General features: G+C 41.2%; 1 protein-coding gene across 1 annotated transcript in view; it reads left to right on the top strand.

Annotated features, from left to right (window-relative positions):
* RYR3 (ryanodine receptor 3) overlaps positions 1-22,500 on the top strand; it is a 734,312-nt gene that overhangs the window by 252,706 nt on the left and 459,106 nt on the right. The window contains exons 14-22 of the mRNA XM_040412592.1: positions 1,256-1,391; positions 2,210-2,305; positions 2,826-2,944; positions 3,927-4,060; positions 4,958-5,199; positions 8,601-8,793; positions 11,985-12,201; positions 14,954-15,058; positions 20,442-20,545. Coding sequence (XP_040268526.1) covers positions 1,256-1,391; positions 2,210-2,305; positions 2,826-2,944; positions 3,927-4,060; positions 4,958-5,199; positions 8,601-8,793; positions 11,985-12,201; positions 14,954-15,058; positions 20,442-20,545 — 1,346 coding nt within the window. The remainder of the gene's footprint in view (positions 1-1,255; positions 1,392-2,209; positions 2,306-2,825; positions 2,945-3,926; positions 4,061-4,957; positions 5,200-8,600; positions 8,794-11,984; positions 12,202-14,953; positions 15,059-20,441; positions 20,546-22,500) is intronic.

Genomic DNA, 22,500 nt, shown 5'->3' with positions numbered 1-22,500 from the left:
GAATGATGGGAGTTGTATACTTTGTGTCTCAAATAGTTTCTGTTTTCTATTGTTTTATCTACCTGTCACACCTATGTTTAGCTGTCATCTTGTAGTTTTATATATTCCTATCCTTTTATATAGCTAAATATTTCAGAAACCCTTTTTCAGGCTACTTACAGTACCTTGCTATTGTAATGTGTAACGTGAAACTTGTAGGCTGCAATGCAGAATCTGGGAAAAGGGCCCCAACCTACCTTATTATAGTGGTGTCTTCTTATGTGGTAGCAGAGACCAGGGGCAAGTGCACCCGCATCTCAGATATTATCCAGGGGAATATAAATCAAATTTATTGAAAGACAAGTATTGGAGGGGCCATTAAATTACATTTTTTTTATCGTTGATGTACAATGTTATGTGCTGCATCCTCTGCTGGGAAAGATGTTAAAGCAGTTGACCAGGATATGAAACCCATGGCTGCTTTGTCCTTGTTACAGACCCACTCCTGTCCATGGGTTGTGTCTGGTATTGCAGCCTGGCTTCATTGCAGTGAATAGAGCTGAGCTACAATACCACACACAACCCAGGGCTGGGTGTCTTATTGTTTCTGTAAGAAAGCAGCCATGATCAAACGATTTAAAAGCGGCCTCAGCATGTATAGCCAGGTTTACTTCAGTGTAATAGTCTCTACACTACATTGACTGTGTACAGATATCATATCATAAATTTAGAGTTCCAGCAAAGTGCGAGTTCAGTCCCCAAAGATACACTTGTAGCCGTGTGATATTGTCATTTATATGCAGCCTGGATATGTCATTGCTTTTAATAAAATAACATAAAATACTAAGGAATCTAATAAATAATTGTTAGTGGTCAAAGGCAGCTAAACCTATGCATGGTGTTGGGTTCACTAAAGCCTGGTGACATTTTTCTTCTTCCATTTACACTTTCATTGATTTATTTTCTGCTAAGAGATCTGCCGTAAGTGCTAAAATAGCCCCTTAGAAATGCGTTAGGATTTCTCCAGTCATATGTACATGTTTGAAGTGTGTCACTGAATGTATGCTACAAATATATTGAGCTGTATACCTCTGCACCAACAACTATACTTTTCAGCACGGTTGAAAAATAGGTATGCCGGCCAAACTTACATGATATGAGACATAAGAATGGTCATGCTTTGATAGCTCTGCCTTCTCCTATAAGTTTACCTGTATTGCTCATAAAATAAAGCCATTTGGTTTTCCGACTCTTAACACTTCTGCCTGCTGTGCAGGGAATGCTGGCTCTGGTGCTGAACTGTATTGACCGTCTGAATGTATACAGCACTGCAGCACACTTTGCTGAATTTATGGGGGAGAAATCTGGACCAGCATGGAAGGAAATCCTGAACCTTCTCTATGAATTACTAGGTAAGTGTACAGCAAACAACCTGGATTATTACATTTTATTATATTGTCAATAACAAATAAGAACAGGAAAGCAATATTAAGGGTACTACCCCACGGTCAGGTTTGTTGATGCAATTTTTGACGCCAAAATCAGGAAAGGATCATAAAAGGAGACAAAGTTTAAATCCGTGTTCCCCAACTCCAGCCCTCAGGGCCCACCTTCCGGTCATGTTTTCAGGATTTCCTTAGTATTGAGCAGGTGATACAATTAGTGTTGATGCATCAGGACTTACCTCAGGCATTCATTCTGTGGGATATTCTCAAATCATGACCGGTAGGTGGGCCCTGAGGACTGGAGTTGGGGAACACTGGTTTAAATGACAGATAGGACTTCTCTTTTCTTTAAATTGCTCCTAGTTTTGGATTACAAAACTGCATAAGGAAACCTGACCGTGTGGTCATACCTTTTATATAGTTGTTTCCTACATGAGAGCAGAGATTGTCAACCGGCAGCGGAGAGCTGATCAGCCCCTGCCTCTCCTCTTTTACCTCTTTTTCTAGATATTATAGTATATTGTCTCAGAATCTAGAATTTTATACACCAGAAAGTAACATTTTGAATAATAACATCACTGACTGTTTTTCTTAAGTATAATCAGCGCTATTAACAAAGGTTTCCCACTATACACATGTATGACATAGAGTACTGTATCAATAGTGCACCGTTTAATCAGAGGGTCAGTAAAAACAATGATTTCCTGGCTGCATGATCAGCAAGCTCAGATGTTTCCCAGAAATGATAATTTTTCTGTTTTTTTGTCTTCCTTTGCTTTTTTAAGCTGCTCTAATTCGCGGAAATAGAAGCAACTGTGCACAATTTTCCAATAATTTGGATTGGCTTATTAGTAAATTGGAGCGCCTTGAATCATCTTCAGGTATGTCCACCATAGCCTGTCCTATTCATAAGAGTAAAAGTAGTTACTCATGCTATATAAACGTACATATATGTTGGGCCATTAGCTTTAAGTTTATTGCAAATAAGCAGCAGGTAGCATACTGTACAATGCATTATATACTCTACATCTGATTATCTGATAATAGGTTTTGTATAGCATTTCATAGAAATGTTATAGTTTAAATTATACTTTTATAAAAAAAAAAATATATATATATATATATTGTTATAAAAGTATAATTTAATCTATAACATTTCTATGAAATGCTATACAAAACCTATTATCAGATAATCAGATGTAGTCTATTGCATGGTTTGCTGCGGCATCAGACACCCAGTGTTGCTGCTGCTCATGTCATAATTTTTATTAATGGTCATGTGATATACTGAATTGCCCTACATGATTGTTGCCTTGCGTTGCTCAGAAATAATAATAAGAAGCATTCTGAAATGGCAGATCTACTGTACCTCTGATAATTTATCTATCTGATTTCTTACAGGAATACTGGAGGTTCTACATTGCATCTTGATTGAAAGCCCTGAGGCTTTAAATTTAATAGAGAAGGGACACATACGCTCTATAATTTCTCTTTTGGACAAACATGGACGAAACCACAAGGTATATAGGAATGAGTTCCTCTCCTGATGGTGATGGCCATGTGGTGCTTGAGGCAGATTTTCATATGGCACCTCACAGCTGTCGTACATGTACACCGGTAGCATGCACCAAAAAAATGAAATAAATAACAGAATTGCTGCACTCCTCTCTTATCATGCCCCAGTTTTCAAAATTGTTAAAGAGTAACTAAATCTTTGTAACAATTTTTTATATGATGTCCCTAATGCCCTAATAAAACTATTTCTTTCTACTTTATTAATCTATTTTGTATTTTTCTTAGTCTTTTACATCCCTAAAGTGCACCATTCACTGTGCGCTTACAACTCCGTTCTCTGTACACTGCTGACAACTCGTCGGTGTACCGAGTACGGAATGTGAAATTTATGAATGGGGCCACAGCAGCGCTGTGAGTAAGGGCAGGAGTGCATATTGCTGCTCCTGCCCATGCCGCCGGAGGATTACTAAATCCTAGCATAGCACATGGGTACCCTGTACCCATGTGCTATGCCAGGATTAGCTGAGCGGGCTCCTGCTTCTGCCTGCTCCGCTAAGCTAAGAGAACTGCATGTCAGCTCATAGCTTAGCGGAGCAGGCACAGGCAGGAGCCCGCCCCGCTCAGCTAAGTTGTAAGCACAAGTGAATGGTGCACTTTAAGGACGTAAAAGACTAGGAAAAATACAAAACAGATTAATAAAGTATATTAGAAATAGTTTTAATAAGGCATTAGGAACATCATATTAAACATTGTTACGAAGGTTTAGTTACTCTTTAAGGCTGGTAAAGTGACAAAGATTTGTAACCAATTTGGATGCCTTTTGATTTGTAAATGACATGCTGTTGATCCTATTATATGAGAATTTAATATGTAAGTTATTGAGCAAGATTTTTTTCTATTAGATTATACAAATGATAAATCTTACATATATGGGAAACGTGATCATTATGTTTCTTATTAAATCTCTTTTTCTTTTTTTTCCTCTAGGTTCTGGATGTCCTGTGCTCTCTTTGTGTATGTAATGGGGTTGCAGTACGTACAAACCAGAATCTAATTTGTGACAACCTGCTCCCCAGGAGAGATTTGTTGTTGCAAACTCGTTTAGTTAATAATGTCACCAGGTATATTTTCTTCTATTCAATGAGATATTCTTACTTAAAGGGAATGTTTCATCAGAAAATGACTTATTGTTTAAATCACATTTTTATGTTTAACATATTTTTAAAGAATTTTGATAATGTTATTTTTAATTTTCCATATCAATATCTATATTTAAAGAAAAATCTCAAAATCCTGCAGTTCTCGCATTGACCACAAAGCCTAATAGGCGCCACTTCTTGGTCTATACAGATCACATTACTGCTGTTATCTGTCATTATAACCAGCCTATAATGATAGCACCTCTGTGTATAGATACAATGACCTCTGCACAGGTCACAGAGAATGCCTAGAAAACTCTCCCATAGAAGTCAGCGAGGCCCCCTCCTGACCATTGTGTCTATGGACCATGGGGCTGCCGTAAAGCAATTTTCTTAATGCTTTTTAAATGTTGTTAAGAACAGCTCAGGTAAGATGGCCGTCCCCATAATCATGTTCAGGAAATAGAATAAATAAATCTACAATCAGCAAATAATAACAGATTACACTAAAAGGATATGTATTACGATCTGGTTTTAACTGGCAGATAACATTTCTTTAAGTTCTTTTATACTGGTTTTGTGACATAGTGCTTATTCATTGAGCTGTAGAGAAGCTGCTATATTTATGAAGTACTTTTAGCAGATCAATTAAGCAGACATATTGAAGTGAAAGTTTTAAATGAAGCTGAATTTCTAGATTTGGGGCTGTTTGCCTTTGTTAACTCGTTAAAATGTGTCTTTTATATATTGAAATTAACTACAATGTGTGCAAATCATGTGAAATGGAAAGTTTTACTATACGTATGTACATTTCTATTCCTGAGAATGTTACATTGAGTTTCATTATATTAACATTTATTTTGCAATTTCTTTTTTCAGCATGAGGCCAAATATCTTCCTGGGTGTAGCTGAGGGTTCAGCGCAATACAAGAAGTGGTACTTTGAGATTATTATAGATCAGGTTGATCCATTTCTAACTCCAGAGCCAACTCACATGCGTGTAGGTTGGGCTTCCACCTCTGGTTATGCTCCTTATCCTGGTGGAGGTGAAGGATGGGGAGGCAACGGTGTAGGTGATGATCTTTTCTCCTATGGCTTTGATGGTCTCCATTTATGGTCTGGTAAGTGAATTTTGGGAATGTCTATATTAAAAGGGATGGAGCAAAATGTTTTAGCTCCAATTTATCTTTGAATTAATATTAGGCACGGAGCTCAATGGCTTTATCTTAATTGTGCTAGTCAAGTATCTTATTGCCTCTTTTTCTATTTGATGCTAGGATTGGTAATAATGACAGCCAATGATGACTACTGTCACCTAAGTGACAGACCTCTGCAAATACAAAAATGTTTTGTCCATGACATATAGCCTTTTAGTATGAAATAGATTTTGTTTGGGCAGTTCTTCAAGTAATAGTCATAAAATTAGACAACTGTCTTAATTTAGACACGGATCGACACCTGATAAAAGCGTCAGGTCAATGTACACTTGTTTGCCTGTAGTTACTGGTTCATATTGAATATCTTGCTTAGGCAGCATAATGCTGCTTTCCTCTGGGTATAAATGAAATGAATCCACCACTGAATCCCGAGCTTAACACGCTTTGGAAACTTGGAAGAGAAGACAATCATGCACTTGCCAGTTGGAGGGATTTGGGCAGGGCGCTCTGTTCATAATACAACAAAAACAAATTTCCTTCCTATAATCCAATGCCTATAAATGCAGCAGCTGCGTATAACTGGACTACAGTAATTCCTCAGACTGTGAAGTGACTCCGGCCTCCTGTCACCAGACTACACAACTCACTTTCACTGCTACAGTGCCAGATGATTGCAGCAAACCCGCCTAGTCTTGGCGTCCTGCCTAAGTAAACGTGATGCTTGTTAGGTAAAAATGGACATGTGTAACTGATGACAAACCATTTATTTCCTCACACTTTTATTGGACATATTCCAGCTGTCCACTATAGCCAAAGAGGAAGACTACTTGTAGTGTAATGCAGTTTATGTTTCCTGTCTTGTCTTATTGTCTATTATGTTTAAAGGGGTTGCCTTATTACAGAGATGACCTTTAAAAAGAGAGCATCCAGCCCCTGAGACCCCAAGCACATGGCTGTTTTGCAGTGGGAGGTTTTTTTTATCAGCTGTTCATTTGCCTTTCAGTGACCACAACATTTAAATAGAAAGCTGCCCCTTTAGAGAAAGAGGACCCTCCTTTATCAAGCCCATATACCCTAATATTATTATGATTAGAGATGAGCAAAGTTTTGAAAAATTAAATTCGGCAACTTCACCAAAGTTAGCCAAGAAATTTGATTAGTTACGAATGAATTTGTCATGAATCACTATTAATCAGGTATACCCAGGCAACTCTGCCTTAGGGCATGGCCACATGGGGCGGCCATGCTTTAGTGAAGAACCACGCAGGCCAATTAGCCCACAGCTGCCTTTCATTTAATAATGAAGACCGCACTGTATAGTCCTTCTTCATTGTCAATGGCCGCGCTGCACCTTTAAACTGGGGCTGTTGCTGGTATGGGGTTTGGCAGGTTAGGTAAGGGCACAATATGTATATTATTGCTGTTCTTCCCTGCACTCTCCTGCAGGTTATTTGACAGTAAACACAGAATATTATTCAGCTCTGGCATACCCACTTCTCCAACCCCAGCGCTCTCCTGCCCTAAAGGTGGAAACCCTTCTTCTGCCATCTGCTTTTCCACATCATCTAATATTGATGAGAATGTCATCGGGAACATCCAGATCCTCCTCTCTCTGCATCTTGCTGACTTTTCTAGCACATGGAGACCAAGAAGGATGATTTGGAAGAAGTAAAGCCAGCAAAAGATGGGGATGGTCATCATTAAGACCTGGCTTCCCTAAGGGGTGCAGACTGGATGGTATTGGTTGGCATGCTGGCAGTAGAATAATAAAGGCTTCCATCTTATTAGTATTGAATTACATATCTTAGGTTACGGCTGATGTAGGAATAAGTAAATGTAGGAATAAATAAATAAAAGTGACGCAGAATAAGTCTCCCTGCACTCTCCCTCTCCAATATTCTTATATTAATCATTTTCAGCAACACTGTCCCTAGCGTATGAACATTTACCACGTCTCTCCCTATGTTGAGCTCACAGAACAATGGCAGAGACCACGCGGAATCAGGGTTTTATAGGGCTGTGACATCATAGGGGATGGTTATCTGAGGATTGGCTGGCTGCTAGTGTTGGGCGCGACTATTCGAATAGTGTATATTAATCGCGAATATCGTCACTTTGAGAATTTGCGAATATTTAGAATATAGTGATATATATTTGTCTTTTCGAATATTCTAGATTTGTTTTTTCATTTGAACCCTTGATCCCTCCCTGCTTTTTGCTTGTGGGCCAATGAGAAGACTGCAATGTCTTTGAGCTTGGCAACATCCCTAGCAACCAATAGGAAAGTTGCCTACCCCTTACTATATAAGAACCTCCCCAGCAGCCATTTTCTGCAGTTTTATGGAGTTCTGAGAGAGAGAGAGAGCAGTGTCATTGCTGTGCTCTGTGCTTTCCACTCATTACATTAGATAGATAGTTAGATAGCTTATATATATATATATATATACATATATATATATATATATATATATAAAATACAGATAGTCAGTGTAGGTTAGATCCTGATATAGTGTAGCTAATAGGTTCCAGTGCAGGGTGTTAGGTAGTGTGATAGGTTCTGCTGTTCATACATACATACATACATACATACATAGTGCTGTGATGTCACAACAATATATAGTGCACCAATCAGTAATGCTTCGCTTTGCTCAACACTACTTATGATGATATATAGTATAGAGTAAAGGAATTGTCCATGTTGTTAGGAAATGTCCTTACTTCGCGTCTGACTGTGGCTGGTTTACTACTGCATCCATTTCAAAGTTTTTCTTTGCATATTGGTGCTCCAAGTCACCAGCTCAGCCCCATTCACTACATGGCAAATGTGTGGTCCAGCAGCAGATTGTTATACTCCGTAGCTTGACATAACTGATCACTGGGGTGACTATCTTTGAAGAAGAGGTTGTTTTCTTGACACAACCCTCTTTAGAGCTGTATTGCGTTTTTATAGAGGTTGTTTTTAGAAGTGCTACTGGCCCAGTTGCCTAAAATAGACTATTCGGTGCTGTGAGTGATCTCAGCAGTCTACAAAGAAAAAAAAAAAGTGATGTTATATCTGTGAAGTTCAGATGCAGCCTATGGAGCACAATTCACGTCTCTTTCTATTCTCACCGTGACTCATTCTACACACCCTCTGCCCCTGTTTCTTCATTGACGTATAAGGCAGAAATTAGGCGAAGTGCTTTGTATTTGACTCACAGTAGAGCAGGATAATTACGATGCTATCTACAATCAAATTGCGTTGTTGCTCTTCATATGACTTCCTGGCAGCTTTCTTTGTATTGAGACTTGTGTTTTAGCAGATGATTAATATAAATGTACTATAGTGACCCTCTTACACCCTAATGTCTCATTACTTTCTATAGGACGGGTACCGAGGGCCGTGGCTTCAAGTAACCAGCATTTATTAGCATCTGACGACGTGGTCAGCTGTTGCCTGGATTTGGGGGTGCCTAGTATTTCTTTTCGTATTAATGGACAGCCAGTCCAAGGCATGTTTGAGAACTTCAACACCGAAGGTCTCTTTTTCCCAGTCGTAAGCTTTTCTGCTGGAGTAAAGTAAGTCATTTTTACTACATGTATTTTTCCTTTAATAGTATTGGATTGTAGACTGTGGCAAAACATTTGTGAAGTTCAACTAAGGCCTCCTGCACAAGAACATGTGCGCCCCCGTGGCCGTGCTGCAGCTTGCAAATTGTGGGCCGCAATGCACGAACAACGACCGTGGGGCAGCCGCAGCGGATCACTTGATCACTTTAATAGGTCCGCGATCCGCCCGTTCCGCAAAAAGATAGGACTTGTTCTATCTTTTTGCGGAACGGAAGTATGGGACGAAAGCACCCCGTAGTGCTTCCGTAAGTTTCCGTTCCGTGCTTCTATTCCGCATCTCCGGATTTGCGGACCCATTGAAGTGAATGGGTCCGCATCGGTGATGCAGAATGCTCACGGAACGGCGCCCGTGTATTGCGGATCTGCAAATGCGGTCCACAATGCGGCAATGGACAGCACACGCTCGTGTGCAGAATGCCTAAGCCCTCTTACACACGAACGTTTCTTTTTCCGTTCAGTTTTTTGCGTTCCGTATACTGAACCATTCATTTCAATGGGCCCGCAAAAAAAAAGGAATGTATTCCATATGCATTGCGTTTCTGTATTTCCGTTCCGTTCAAAGATAGAACATGTCCTATTATTGGCCACAAATCACATTCCGTAGCTCCATTCAAGTCAATAGGGCTGTAAAAAAAATGGGAACGATAGGGAATGCATCCGTATGTCTTCCGTATCTGTTCCGTTTTTGCGGAACCATTTATTGAAAATTTTATGCCTAATTTTTCTATGTAATTACAGTATACTGTCTATGCCATGCTTCCTGTTGCGATCCGCAAAAAACGGAAACCAAACGGATGAACGGAACAGCAAAACTGAACGGAACTGGAATGGAAACTGAAACATTACTGAAAGAAAAAACTGAAAAACTGATCAGTTTAAAACGAACCAAAACACTGAAAAAGCCAGGCAGTTTGCAAAAGGCCTAATATTGTAAATGGTGACTTTCATTGCAAAGTACAGATTAATAACTTGAGACTTGTAACACATTTGTCGTAGGAAACATTAACAAGAATTTCAATGGCTTTTATTGTGTTAAAGGGATTATGCCATGATTCATTTGAAAAATGGAAATCAGACATCAGATATGACATGAAAATCTCTTTCTAACAAAGTTGGAACCTGCCCTGTACCTCACATGGATCCAAAGATTCATTGCTCTAATTGTTCTGCTAAATTATCTTCAGGCTGGCTGCTCAGGGGACGTGTGCTTTCTGATGCAGCTTTCTCACTGTAACTGCCTCAGTTTCTAAGGGCTGTTTCACACGAGCGAGTCCATTGCGGGAATCACGCTCCGTGTGTGAGTGTGATCCTCCGCTCTGGACTTGCAGGAGCGCACGGCATTATCATGGTTTATAATGCTATGTGCCTCTGCTTGACCTTATTTCTACAGAATCATACTGACAGCTTTATGTCACTATGATTCTGTGGAAAAAAGGTCCATGCAGAGACACACAGCATTATAAATCATGATAATGCCGTGCGCTCCTGCAATCCAGAGCGGTGGATCACACTCACACACGGAGCGCGATTCCCGCAATGGACTCGCTCGTGTGAAACAGCCCTAACAGAACATATGGCTGGTGACAGCTGAGGATTTAAACTGAACACATTTAACCAGACAGACAACAAAATAAATAAAAAGACAAACAGCAGGTGGCGCAGTTGTAAGACCATCAACCGGGGAGGGACCCCCAGGATACAGCGAAGTCACAGACGAGGAAAGTGACAACACACAGCTTTGTGCAAAAACAGAAACTTTACTAAAACAGTAATATAAACACAACAATGTGAAGGTGCACCAAGGATCTTATACCCCAGGCCCACAGTCACTCTTCTTGTCTGGTTGGACAGACCCAACGCCGATGGCGCGCACACAGCAGAGCCTGCAAGTCAATACTGTGCCGCAGAACAATTCTGTGAAGCCTGTCAAGCATGCAAGTCCTAACTAACTAAATAACGAATTGCAGGCCTAGAATTAGTCTCTGATGTTTCAGGCGCCACTAGTATACCGCGATAAGTAAACAGATTTACTGACCTGCATCCATTCTGTGTCAGAGAAAGCCTCTTAACCGAGATGGCCACCAGTCCCTTATCGCACACGCGGCCTTGCATGATACATAGACTTCTGTCCAAACACTGTAGCAGTCCTCCTGAAACGATCCCTCTTACTAAGGGCCGGATCTAGGTGAGGGACAACGACTAGTCCCCAATCACTCCAAGACACTCGGCAACCAAGATGGAACCGGATTCAGTCTCGGACAAAAAATCTTTCCAGCATGTCAGCTCTCTCTCTCACACTTCCTGGTTCTTCTTCTAGCAGCAGGAGCAGCATGAGCCATCCTCTACTTTGCATATTTAAATCCAGCAGTCACTTAGCTGTAACAGAGAACCTGTGGCCTCCTGTGGCCAAAATGCAAACCGACAATCTCAAAGTTTAACTATGCACCAGCATTATACAGGAAGAGCTGTTCCACAATCTCACACTATACAAATGCATTTATATTGAATAGCTTACTGGCTATACTAAATTTTTATTATATTCATTTGCAAAAGTATTCAGATCCAGGAGCTAGTTTGAAAAATATAGAATATGCTTTGTGACACAACCCCTTTTAAGGGTCGGTTCAAAAGTTTTGATCGGTGGGCATCTTGCATAGAAAAATTCTATAATCTAAACATATGCAGTGAAGTGAAAAGAAAATGAAAAGGGTTGTGTCATTTCAGCAAATGGCATTTATCATGTAGAGAAAGTATTGTGATTGTCCATATTCCCTCCTTTGCTGGCTGGATTCATTTTTCAGTTGTATTATACAGTGCTCCTATCCAGGGGTTGGATTGCAGCGGTGGTCGTGCTTGCACTCTATAGGGAAAAGCACCGGCCTCTTTGGTGGCTGTAACTGTGGGAGCGCACATAGGCATGATCCCATTGTGGCCACTAAGTATCTGTGTTGCAGGGTGGTCATAACCCTTGGATACAAGCAGTGTTTAATGTGATGGAAATATGAATCCGGCCAGCAAAGGAGGCAATATGGACAATCACAATACATTAGTAAGTGCCTACATGATAAATGCCATTTGCTAAAATGAGTCAATTGTACTGGGAGTTTTTAAAAACTGGTTCATGACTTACTGTCTTCTAGGGTTCGATTTCTTCTTGGTGGTCGACATGGGGAATTCAAGTTCTTACCCCCAGCTGGCTATGCTCCATGCTATGAGGCCCTGTTGCCAAAAGAGAAGATGAGAGTGGAGCCTGTAAAAGAGTACAAGAGAGACTATGAAGGAGTTCGGGATTTGTTGGGTACAACACAATTTCTGTCCCAAGCGTCATTCATCCCTTGTCCCATTGATACCAGCCAGGTATAACTTCTTCAAATTCTCAACAAATGTTCTAAAGTGATATACGTGTCAACTACACAGATTGTTTTCATAGCAGCAGTCGGGCTCAGGCACATTCCAGATCCATACCAGTTTCTTCTGCTCGAATCTAGGCACTCCTGTTATCTAGCTGAATCATTGGAGGACATTTATTAAGCATGTTGCACCAGAATTATGGTGCAAAATGCGCCAAAAAGAATGGTGTTTTGATTTACTCCAAATATATGAACAGTTTTCTCCAGAATTTTCACCATAAAGAATGCGTCATGCCAGAAATGAGTTATAACTGTCAAAGTCGGTGGAGCTATCACGTTGGGGACAATTAAGCCAGCTTATATGGTAGTGTTTTGTGTAAAAAGTAGAATTTATGGTTGAAAGATGCAAACTTTTCTCAAAAAGTTGCATTTATAAAAAGACAGCTAACTCGTGTTGGGAACAAGTGATAGGTAAGTATTAAAGCAGGATGCCTTTATTTGTATCTAATATAAATGAGCTAAACAGCAGGGTTTTGTCAGTAAATTGACATTCAACAAAAACAAAGCAATGACAAAAACATTCTGAGTCTCAGAGAAAAGTCGCAATTTACCACAAGAAACGCTGAAAATAGGCTTCAAAAGTCACAAATGTGTTTCAAACGTTGCCAGTGTGGTCTGGCAGGATTGGCTGAAATGGCGCATTTCAGTTTTACAAATTCGCATTTTATTGCTATTGGCATTAAAATGTTGCCAATCTAGAGAAATAGGCGGATAATCAAGTTTTTATATTTTAAAAGTGGTGAGCGCCTTTTGAGATTTGACGCATGTTAATTGTCCTGCATAATGTATTACACCAAAAATGCAGGTTATAAGAATGACAGTCTGCGTTATACTTACAGTATATACATCAGCTGGGATCTAGCTGGGCAGGTGTATACATATTACAAGAGAGATTGGTCACATTATAAACTTTTAAATACGCATGTGAATTATCCATGTTCTTACATCTTTTCCTGAACAGGGAGGTTGCAGCTATGGTGTGTAAATCATGGTTAGGCACTTACATTAAAGGGGTTTTCTAAAACTTTTATCCTCTGACTGAATGCGGGTAGTGGCCGGCTTGAGGGGGGGTAGGGTCATCTCAAGCAGGTGGGGCTAAAATACTTAGATGGGGCCAACAATACCATAGAGGGCCAGTATATTGTGCTACTCTTTGGTATTTGGCTCTGCAGCAGAACCAAGTACCACAGTGCAGGACAAAATACCTCCCCAGAAGATGCCCCTCTGTGGTGGCCAGCACCAGATGCTATGTTCTACCCTCCTCCTCCTCCATTTTTTTCTAATTAAGATATGGAGGAGGGGACTGAGGTGGTGAGGTGCCGACCACAGCACAGAGGAGCAATGCCTTGGAGACTACTCAAACAAAACAATGGCTGATCTTAGGGAGACCAGCTACAGAAAACACTGTGGAGCCTCATTTAAGAGTCACAACACAGCAATCCAAAGTGCACAGCTCCCTGGGAAACAGTAATATGCAAAATAATTGTGGAGCCCCAGTTATGGGTCTTCAACACAGTGAAAGCCAGATATCCCTCAAAGGAAGGAAAACCGAGCAAAGGAGTATTCTTCCGTGTTTTGTTTGAGTAGTCTCCAAGGCATTGCTCCTGGTTAGCCAGAATCCTACTCCACACTGATGAGGGGCAACACCCCGAAACAGCTGTCTGTGGATGGATAACTGGCTTAGGTATTCCCTGTCACATCCTTAAAGCTTGTAAAAGAGCGGAATCTTGACATAGGGGCCACTTAATATGGTGGATTGGTGATCTCTGTAATTGGGGACACTCCTTTGCTCGGTTTTCCTTCCTTTGAGGGATATCTGTCTTTCACTGTGTTGAAGACCCATAACTGGGGCTCCTCGGTTATTTTGCATATTACTGATGTAGATGTTATCTTTCTTCATTCTTCCCCATTCAGACCAAACCACCATGATCACTTCTTTCAGTGATGTCTGCTCTGATAAAGATGTTCTCTTGTTCCACCACAACCAATTCTTTCAGCCACATCCCTTTGCAGATTTTGCCCACAGACACACTTTTCCATCGTCCTCCCCACCTTCTCAGCACAAACTCCTCATCCTGGTGCCCCAACAATGTCATCCTGCTACTACCCTTAATACTGTGCCCATTCTGCTCCCTAATGCCCCCAAATACTATACTGCTGAAAAATAGTGCCCCAGTAGTAATAATGCCCCCTAAAATGCCTCTATTAATAATGATACCCCCTTCATTGTGCTTCCAGTAATGAGGCCTGTATAGTGCCCCCAGTAATAATGTCCTCTAAAATGTCCCTAGTAATAAAAATGTCCCATGGGATGCATTCTAAAGGATGACGGGGATTATAGTCACATTTAATATAAACATGTAGGCCATTTAGAGTTCCTGGGCAGTATTTATAGCAAATGTGACAATAACCTCCATATTTATGCCATATTACATTTCCGTGTTTACAGTTGAAAATTATTCTATACTTTGATTTAGACAGATCAGAAGCGGAACTTTTGCAAACACTTTGGTTTACTTCACTTGTACTGATGTGTACGATGATAGATATAGTCTGTACTATAGGCTTTCATTCATTTCCCTTGTCTAATGCTAATAACCATTTGGGATTTTTGTTCATGTTAATGTATTGAGCTTTATGTAGTATGTGAATATAACAACATGTTATGTTATTAAGGCTAAAAATGTGCCCCTTTATAGATTGTTTTACCCCCTCATCTTGAGAAGATCCGAGACAAATTAGCAGAAAACATCCATGAACTTTGGGGTATGAATAAAATTGAGCTTGGTTGGATCTACGGCAAGGTACGTAATCGCTCTTTTCAATTTTTAGAAACTGTGCACATATTAGTCTGAAAATCTGTAACAAGTTTGAAAAAGCTCAATAGTAGAATCTATCAAGTATCTTATTGAATGGTATATTCAAACAGGTATTATTGCAATTTACACTCCGTAAGTCAATGTCTCATCCCAGAAGAGTCTTGGTATTGGCTGACCAGATACTTTCATCCCTGAACTCATCTTACGCTCTTATGTTAGGGTTGGCACAGAAAAATAATTACTATCTTAGTGAAGACTACAATATAGCATCTCACATAGCGAACCAGAACACTTAACATGTTAAATACACAGGGGGTCATTTATCAAACCAGATGCAGCACGTTTTTGGTCTAAAAATGTTCCACAATGCGCCAATTGCAACTTTAGAGGCATTTCTGCAACATTTTGCAGACACGCCGCTTTTCAATACAGTTGCACAAAATACATGAAAACTGTGCACCATTTCATAAATTTGGTGCAGCCACAAAATGTTAACCACACTTAAAAATGATATAAAACAATCTCAAATAATAAGTGACCCCCACAGTTTTTTAATTAAAAGTTGAAGGGTTGTCCCATCCCCCCTGATTGATATGGGGGGGGGGGGGGCATTGGCTTGAAGGTTGATTGACAGCACAAGCAGCCTGCTGAAAAGTCCTTGCACTGCTTGCCTGTCCAAGCATGTCCCCAAGTTGCTAGTGAAGCATTTTCATTAACATCCTCGGGGCAGAGGGACGCTGAAGTGAGCAGCCAGTGACGGAGTGATCAGAACAGCTCCAAGGTTACTGCACATGCCATGGAGCTGTTCTACACAAACTGGTGTGAGGTGGGCAGGACGGGAGCTGACGTGCATGTGTCGCGCCATCTCATCTGCAGGACCGCTTCCCTGCACTGTACCTGCATGGCCACCACAGCCAGATTGCAGAGGTGGTTGTATCCCTTGACAATGAGCAGGCAGCAAAGGTGTAAAACACTCACACACAAAAAAGAGTGATGGAGGCACTTTTATTAATATATGCCAGTTAGTAAATGGTAAGTATTGAAGATTTGGGTATGCTAGGAACCATATAATGAGCTGGGACAACCTCTATAAAATTAATGGAAATGGGCAAGTTAAGGTTTGCTGCAACTGTTTATCTAATGCTTTAAAGGGAACCTGTCAGGTTGAACATGGTGCCTGAGCTGCAAACAGAATGTTATAGAGCAGGAGGAGCTGATCAGATCGATGTATAGTTTTGTAGGAAAAGATTGAGTATAACTTGCATTTCAGCCGCTCATTCTGTATATTGAAGTCCAGGAGAAGGTCCTATCAGTGACTGACAGTGACTGACAGCCGTGTCTGTGTATACAGAGATAGCTGTCAATCACTGATAGGACCGCCTCCTGGACTTCAATATACAGAAAGAACAGGAATGCAAATAACTGAAATACAAGTTGTTTTCCCATAAAACCATATAGATCAGTCTGCTCAGCTCCTCCTGCTCTATAACCTGCCGCCTGCAGATTACACTGCATTTTCATGGTGACAGGTTCAATTCAAGTGTCACTTTAACGTTTGCTGCATATTTTCTTTCTTTCTAAGGAGAGCTTTTTATATCTGTTTCTAGGAGATTTTTGTTATTTTCCAGCTGAACTTTTCACAGTTTTACTGGTCCGAAAAGTCATGTTTAGTACTATTATCTCTTTAGCTTGTAATAGCCAGTGCAAAATATAAAAGAAAAAGGAATGCTTCAAAGGTAGAATTGTTTTATATGAAAATCTGTATGAATTATATACTTGAGCTATGGCAGTGGATCCCTTCTGGTGCCTCATCCAGAGGTAGGTCAGGAAGAAGAAAAATGGATCTCTTTAGGCACTGCCCCCAGGTGTCACTACCAGAGCTTTGGGACGTTCTCACAGCTCTGTTTCTCCACCCCTGTGATGATGTCACTACTAGAGCTGGGAGGAGTTCTCACTACTCTGTTTACTTTTGGTTTCTTTCACCGCAGCTGTTCTTCATGTGTTTGATTTCCCTCTCTTTATATCACCCCTCCTCCTATGATAGGATGTGGATTATAGTTCTCACTTCAGTTGTAGCTCTTGCTTTAGTTTCTTCACTTGTGGCTATCAGTTCACTGGACCTGTGTTCTGCTGCAGCTAGCACTCCGGATATTGCCAGCCTGTCCTTGGATCCGTCTTCTCTGCGGCTGCAACACCTCCAGCTAAGTGTGCAGACATTGTTGTGTTCCTGTTTATTTCTGACTGGATCTGAGGTGGCCACGGTTCCCTCCATATACTGAGTAGGGCACTGGTGGCCGTGCCCCTTCCACTATTGTAGGGGTTACAGTGGTCATTAGTCTTAGGCACGTGGGCATGCCTCGTTCCGCCATTGGGATCCGGGCATGTGCTTTAGCAGAATAGGGAGAGCGTTGAGGGTTGGACAGGGGTCACCCTTTATCCTCCCTAGTTCTGGGTCCAGTCAGTAGCTCTGTACTGTGTATTACTATTGTTGCTCACAAACAGTCGTGACACCAGGCGCCAGGAAAAAAATTATATTTTAGTTGCGATCCAATAAACAACCTGTTTTGGACCCTAACGACATGTCTATCTGAAATTTTTGGGGAACCACTAAACGAGATCCATTTTTCTTCTTTCTTCCCCATTAATATAACTCATGAATAAAGTGTTTTTCCTTTTTGTTTTTTTGTTTTTTTATTCTGTTGCATTTAGAGGTAAATGTAGATAAATAGCCAATGGTCCCGCTAGTTTTGTTTTTTGGGAATATACAAATATGGCAAAATCTCTAAAACCGTACTAATATACAGCGGCGTGACGTGTCACATGAGTAGGTCAGTGAATTACAGGATACTGCAGTGGTGTGTCACATAGTGACGTCACTACAGTAGGCTGTGATTGGACAACATGTCATGACCTAGGAGTTAAAGCAGAGATGCAGGAGGACCCAAAGAGCAAGGATAGGTGAAATAATTCAAAAAGTACATTTACTGATAACTTTGTTATTTTAACATTTTGAGAAACTTTAGGGATATTTCCACCTCAGACACTGATGGCATATTTGTAAAATACACTGCTCAAAAAAAATAAAGGGAACACAAAAATAACACATCCTAGATCTGAGTTAATTAAATATTCTTCTGAAATACTTTGTTCTTTACATAGTTGAATGTGCTGACAACAAAATCACACAAAAATAAAAAAATGGAAATCAAATTTTTCAACCCATGGAGGTCTGGATTTGGAGTCACACTCAAAATTAAAGTGGAAAAACACACTACAGGCTGATCCAACTTTGATGTAATGTCCTTAAAACAAGTCAAAATGAGGCTCAGTAGTGTGTGTGGCCTCCACGTGCCTGTATGACCTCCCTACAACGACTGTGCATGCTCCTGATGAGGTGGCGGACGGTCTCCTGAGGGATCTCCTCCCAGACCTGGACTAAAGCATCTGCCAACTCCTGGACAGTCTGTGGTGCAACGTGACGTTGGTGGATAGAGCGAGACATGATGTCCCAGATGTGCTCAATTGGATTCAGGTCTGGGGAACGGGCGGGCCAGTCCATAGCATCAATGCCTTCGTCTTGCAGGAACTGCTGACACACTCCAGCCACATGAGGTCTAGCTTTGTCTTGCATTAGGAGGAACCCAGGGCCAACCGCACCAGCATATGGTCTCACAAGGGGTCTGAGGATCTCATCTCGGTACCTAATGGCAGTCAGGCTACCTCTGGCGAGCACATGGAGGGCTGTGCGGCCCTCCAAAGAAATGCCACCCCACACCATTACTGACCCAATGCCAAACAGGTCATGCTGGAGGATGTTGCAGGCAGCAGAACGTTCTCCACGGCGTCTCCAGACTCTGTCACGTCTGTCACATGTGCTCAGTGTGAACCTGCTTTCATCTGTGAAGAGCACAGGGCGCCAGTGGCGAATTTGACAATCTTGGTGTTCTCTGGCAAATGCCAAACGTCCTGCACGGTGTTGGGCTGTAAGCACAACCCCCACCTGTGGACGTCGGGCCCTCATATCACCCTCATGGAGTCTGTTTCTGACCGTTTGAGCAGACACATGCACATTTGTGGCCTGCTGGAGGTCATTTTGCAGGGCTCTGGCAGTGCTCCTCCTGTTCCTCCTTGCACAAAGGCGGAGGTAGCGGTCCTGCTGCTGGGTTGTTGCCCTCCTACGGCCTCCTCCACGTCTCCTGATGTACTGGCCTATCTCCTGGTAGCGCCTCCATGCTCTGGACACTACGCTGACAGACACAGCAAACCTTCTTGCCACAGCTCGCATTGATGTGCCATCCTGGATAAGCTGCACTACCTGAGCCACTTGTGTGGGTTGTAGACTCCGTCTCATGCTACCACTAGAGTGAAAGCACCACTAGCATTCAAAAGTGACCAAAACATCAGCCAGGAAGCATAGGAACTGAGAAGTGGTCTGTGGTCACCACCTGCAGAACCACTCCTTTATTGGGGGTGTCTTGCTAATTGCCTATAATTTCCACCTGTTGTCTATCCCATTTGCACAACAGCATGTGCAATTGATTGTCACTCAGTGTTGCTTCTTAAGTGGACAGTTTGATTTCACAGAAGTGTGATTGACTTGGAGTTACATTGTGTTGTTTAAGTGTTCCCTTTATTTTTTTGAGCAGTGTATTTATTTATGTTACTTATTTATACAGCGCTGACATATTCCACAGCGCTTTACAGACAATCGCACTGTCCCCAATGGAGCTCAAAATCTAAGGTCCCTATCAGTATGTCTTTGCCATTTGGGAGGAAACCGGAGAACCCGGAGGAAACCAACGGAGGAGAACATACAAACCTCATGCAGATGTTGTCCTTGGTCGGATTCAAACCTAGGACCCCAGCGCTGCAAGGCACCAGTGCTAACCACTGAGCCACCGTGCTGGCCAGAAGAATATGCCACCTCTGGGACCTGCTGCTATTCACACTGCGCATTCACCTATATGGAAGTTCTGACAATAGTCCAGCACTGGCTTGGCTATTTCCTACAGTACCATAGCTGTGAATGGAGAGGTGGTCATGCATGCACAGTGCACTGTCCTTCACCTCGGGGGCCCATTCTGGAGATGTAGGTGCAGGTCCCACCTCTGGGACACATACCTATCTGACAGTGATATGCCATCAATGTCTGAGATAGGCAAACCCCTTTAATCTTTGGCAAGCTGTTAAAGATGGAAGGCATCTCTTATTATCCATTATGCTTTCTTTTTTTTAATTGATAAAAAAGAAGCATTATGTCAGTGTGACCATAACCTTACATGACTAAAATAAATACAAGCGAAAACAATAAAAAATGTTTAGAAGGACTGTAGGTCAGAGCTATTTAACCTTATTGTTCTTGTTTTAGGTGCGAGATGATAATAAACGTCAGCATCCTTGTTTGGTAGAATTTTCTAAGCTTCCAGAAACTGAAAAGAATTATAACCTGCAAATGTCCACTGAGACTTTAAAGTGAGTTGGAACTATTTCTCAATCCTGTGTAGATTTTTCTCCATCTGTTTAAAGTAAAATGAGCCGTACCAACTCTAACTGCATTGAATTCAATGGAAATGTAATCAATTAAATCAAAGTAAACTTACAATATGAACAGCAGCTGTTTTTAGACGTGACAGGGTTAATAACATTGCACTAAAGGATACTCTTTTGCCAAATATTTGGCTGCATTGGACCTCATTTAGAAAATTGAGTTCACCTAGATTTTGGTCTAAATTGCACCAAAAAGTATTGCAATGTGGTACATCTAGATTTACAGAGAGCTTCTACACCAAATCTGAAAAGAAATGTGGTTTGCAGGCAAAAGGTGTGATTTCATGTGAAAGGGGTGTGACTTAAAGGGGTTGTCTCACTTCAGCAAATGTCATTTATCATATAATGAAAGTTAATACAAGGCACTTACTAATGTATTGTGACTCTCCATATTGCCTCCTTTGCTGGCTGGATTCATTTTTCTATCACATTATATACTGCTCTCCAGGGGATACGACCACACTACAATCCAGTAGTTGTAGCCATGCATGCACACTATATGAAAAGGCACCTGACTTTCTGGTGGCCAGGCCTGTGGGAGTGCGCATAGGCCGGCGCTTTTTCCTAAAGTGTGCAAGTATGACCACCACTGCTTGATTGCAGAGTTGTCGGAAGTTCGGAACTCCTGGAAACGAGCAGTGTATAATGTGATGGAAAAACGAATCAAGTCAGCAAAGTAGGCAATATGTACAATCACAATACATTAGTAAGTGCCTTGTATTAACTTTCTCTACATAATAAATGCCAAATTCTGAAGTGAGACACCCCCTTTAAGATGCAACTTATGGGGAGGATTTATCAACTCCCTTGCGTCTGAAAGTGGCGTTAAAAAGTCACAACTTATGTGTTTGCGACTTTTTCACTGCAACTTTTTAAAAAATTGTCGCATCTCTTGGATTTTAAATCGCGCTCACCACTAAAGGGGGCATGACGAGGGCGAGAAGGGGGCATGCCTGCGAATGAAGCCAGAAATCTACTGCAGCTCTGAGCTGTCATAGATTTCTCTATATGCGCATGCAGGATGATGCACCTAATTTATGATGAGGTGTGTGCCTCGTCATAAATTAGGAGCATCCTCCAGCGGCGCAGGGTATATCAAGATGGGTGCACTAAGTGCCTGTCTTAATAAATCTCCCCCTCTGTGCCAAATAATTCTGGTGTATACTTCTGTTTCGAAATAAGCCACTATAACTTTTTATACATTTTAATTTCATAAGCTTTTTATTTGCTTTTTATTGCATATTTGCTTAAAGGGGTTCTCTGGGAATGAAGAAAATACTTAAATGTTACTTCATTATAAATATATTCCCAAATACCTTACATTACCTTACAAATACCTTACATTAGTTATAATGGCTCTTTTGTCTGGGGAGCAATCATTAGGAGAAACAAAATGGCCACTGTCCTATTAGTTCACACAAAACCTGTCCTAAACAAGTTACTTCACAACACTGAGATAAAGAGCTGCCTCATCCTCCTCTCTGCTCTACCTGTCAGGGATTATGATCCTGAATACAGATAAGATCTTTAGCTGAATCTCTGTTGAAATTGAGTTCATGAGGAGACATGAGGTACAGTCTCCATTACCACAGTCTGTCCTGTCCGTCCTCTCTATACTTCATGTCTCCTCATGAACTCCATTCCCACAAATATTCAGCTATCATATTAAACCGTATTCAGGATCATAATCCCTGACAAGCAGAGCAGAGAGGAGGATGAGGAAGCTTTTTACCTCAGTGTTGTAAAGTAACTTGTCCTCCTGTGTGATTAGGACAGGTTCTGTCTGTACTAATAGGACAGTGCCCATTTTGTTTCTCCTAGTCATTGCTCCCTAGAAAAAAACAAGCCATTATAACTAATGAAAGGTATTTGGTAATATA

This window comes from Bufo bufo, chromosome 11 (assembly GCF_905171765.1).
Source record: "Bufo bufo chromosome 11, aBufBuf1.1, whole genome shotgun sequence".
Taxonomy (NCBI): Eukaryota; Metazoa; Chordata; class Amphibia; order Anura; family Bufonidae; genus Bufo; species Bufo bufo.
The sequence above is the reverse complement of the archived record's forward strand: the minus strand, read 5'-3'. Positions and strand labels throughout refer to the sequence as shown.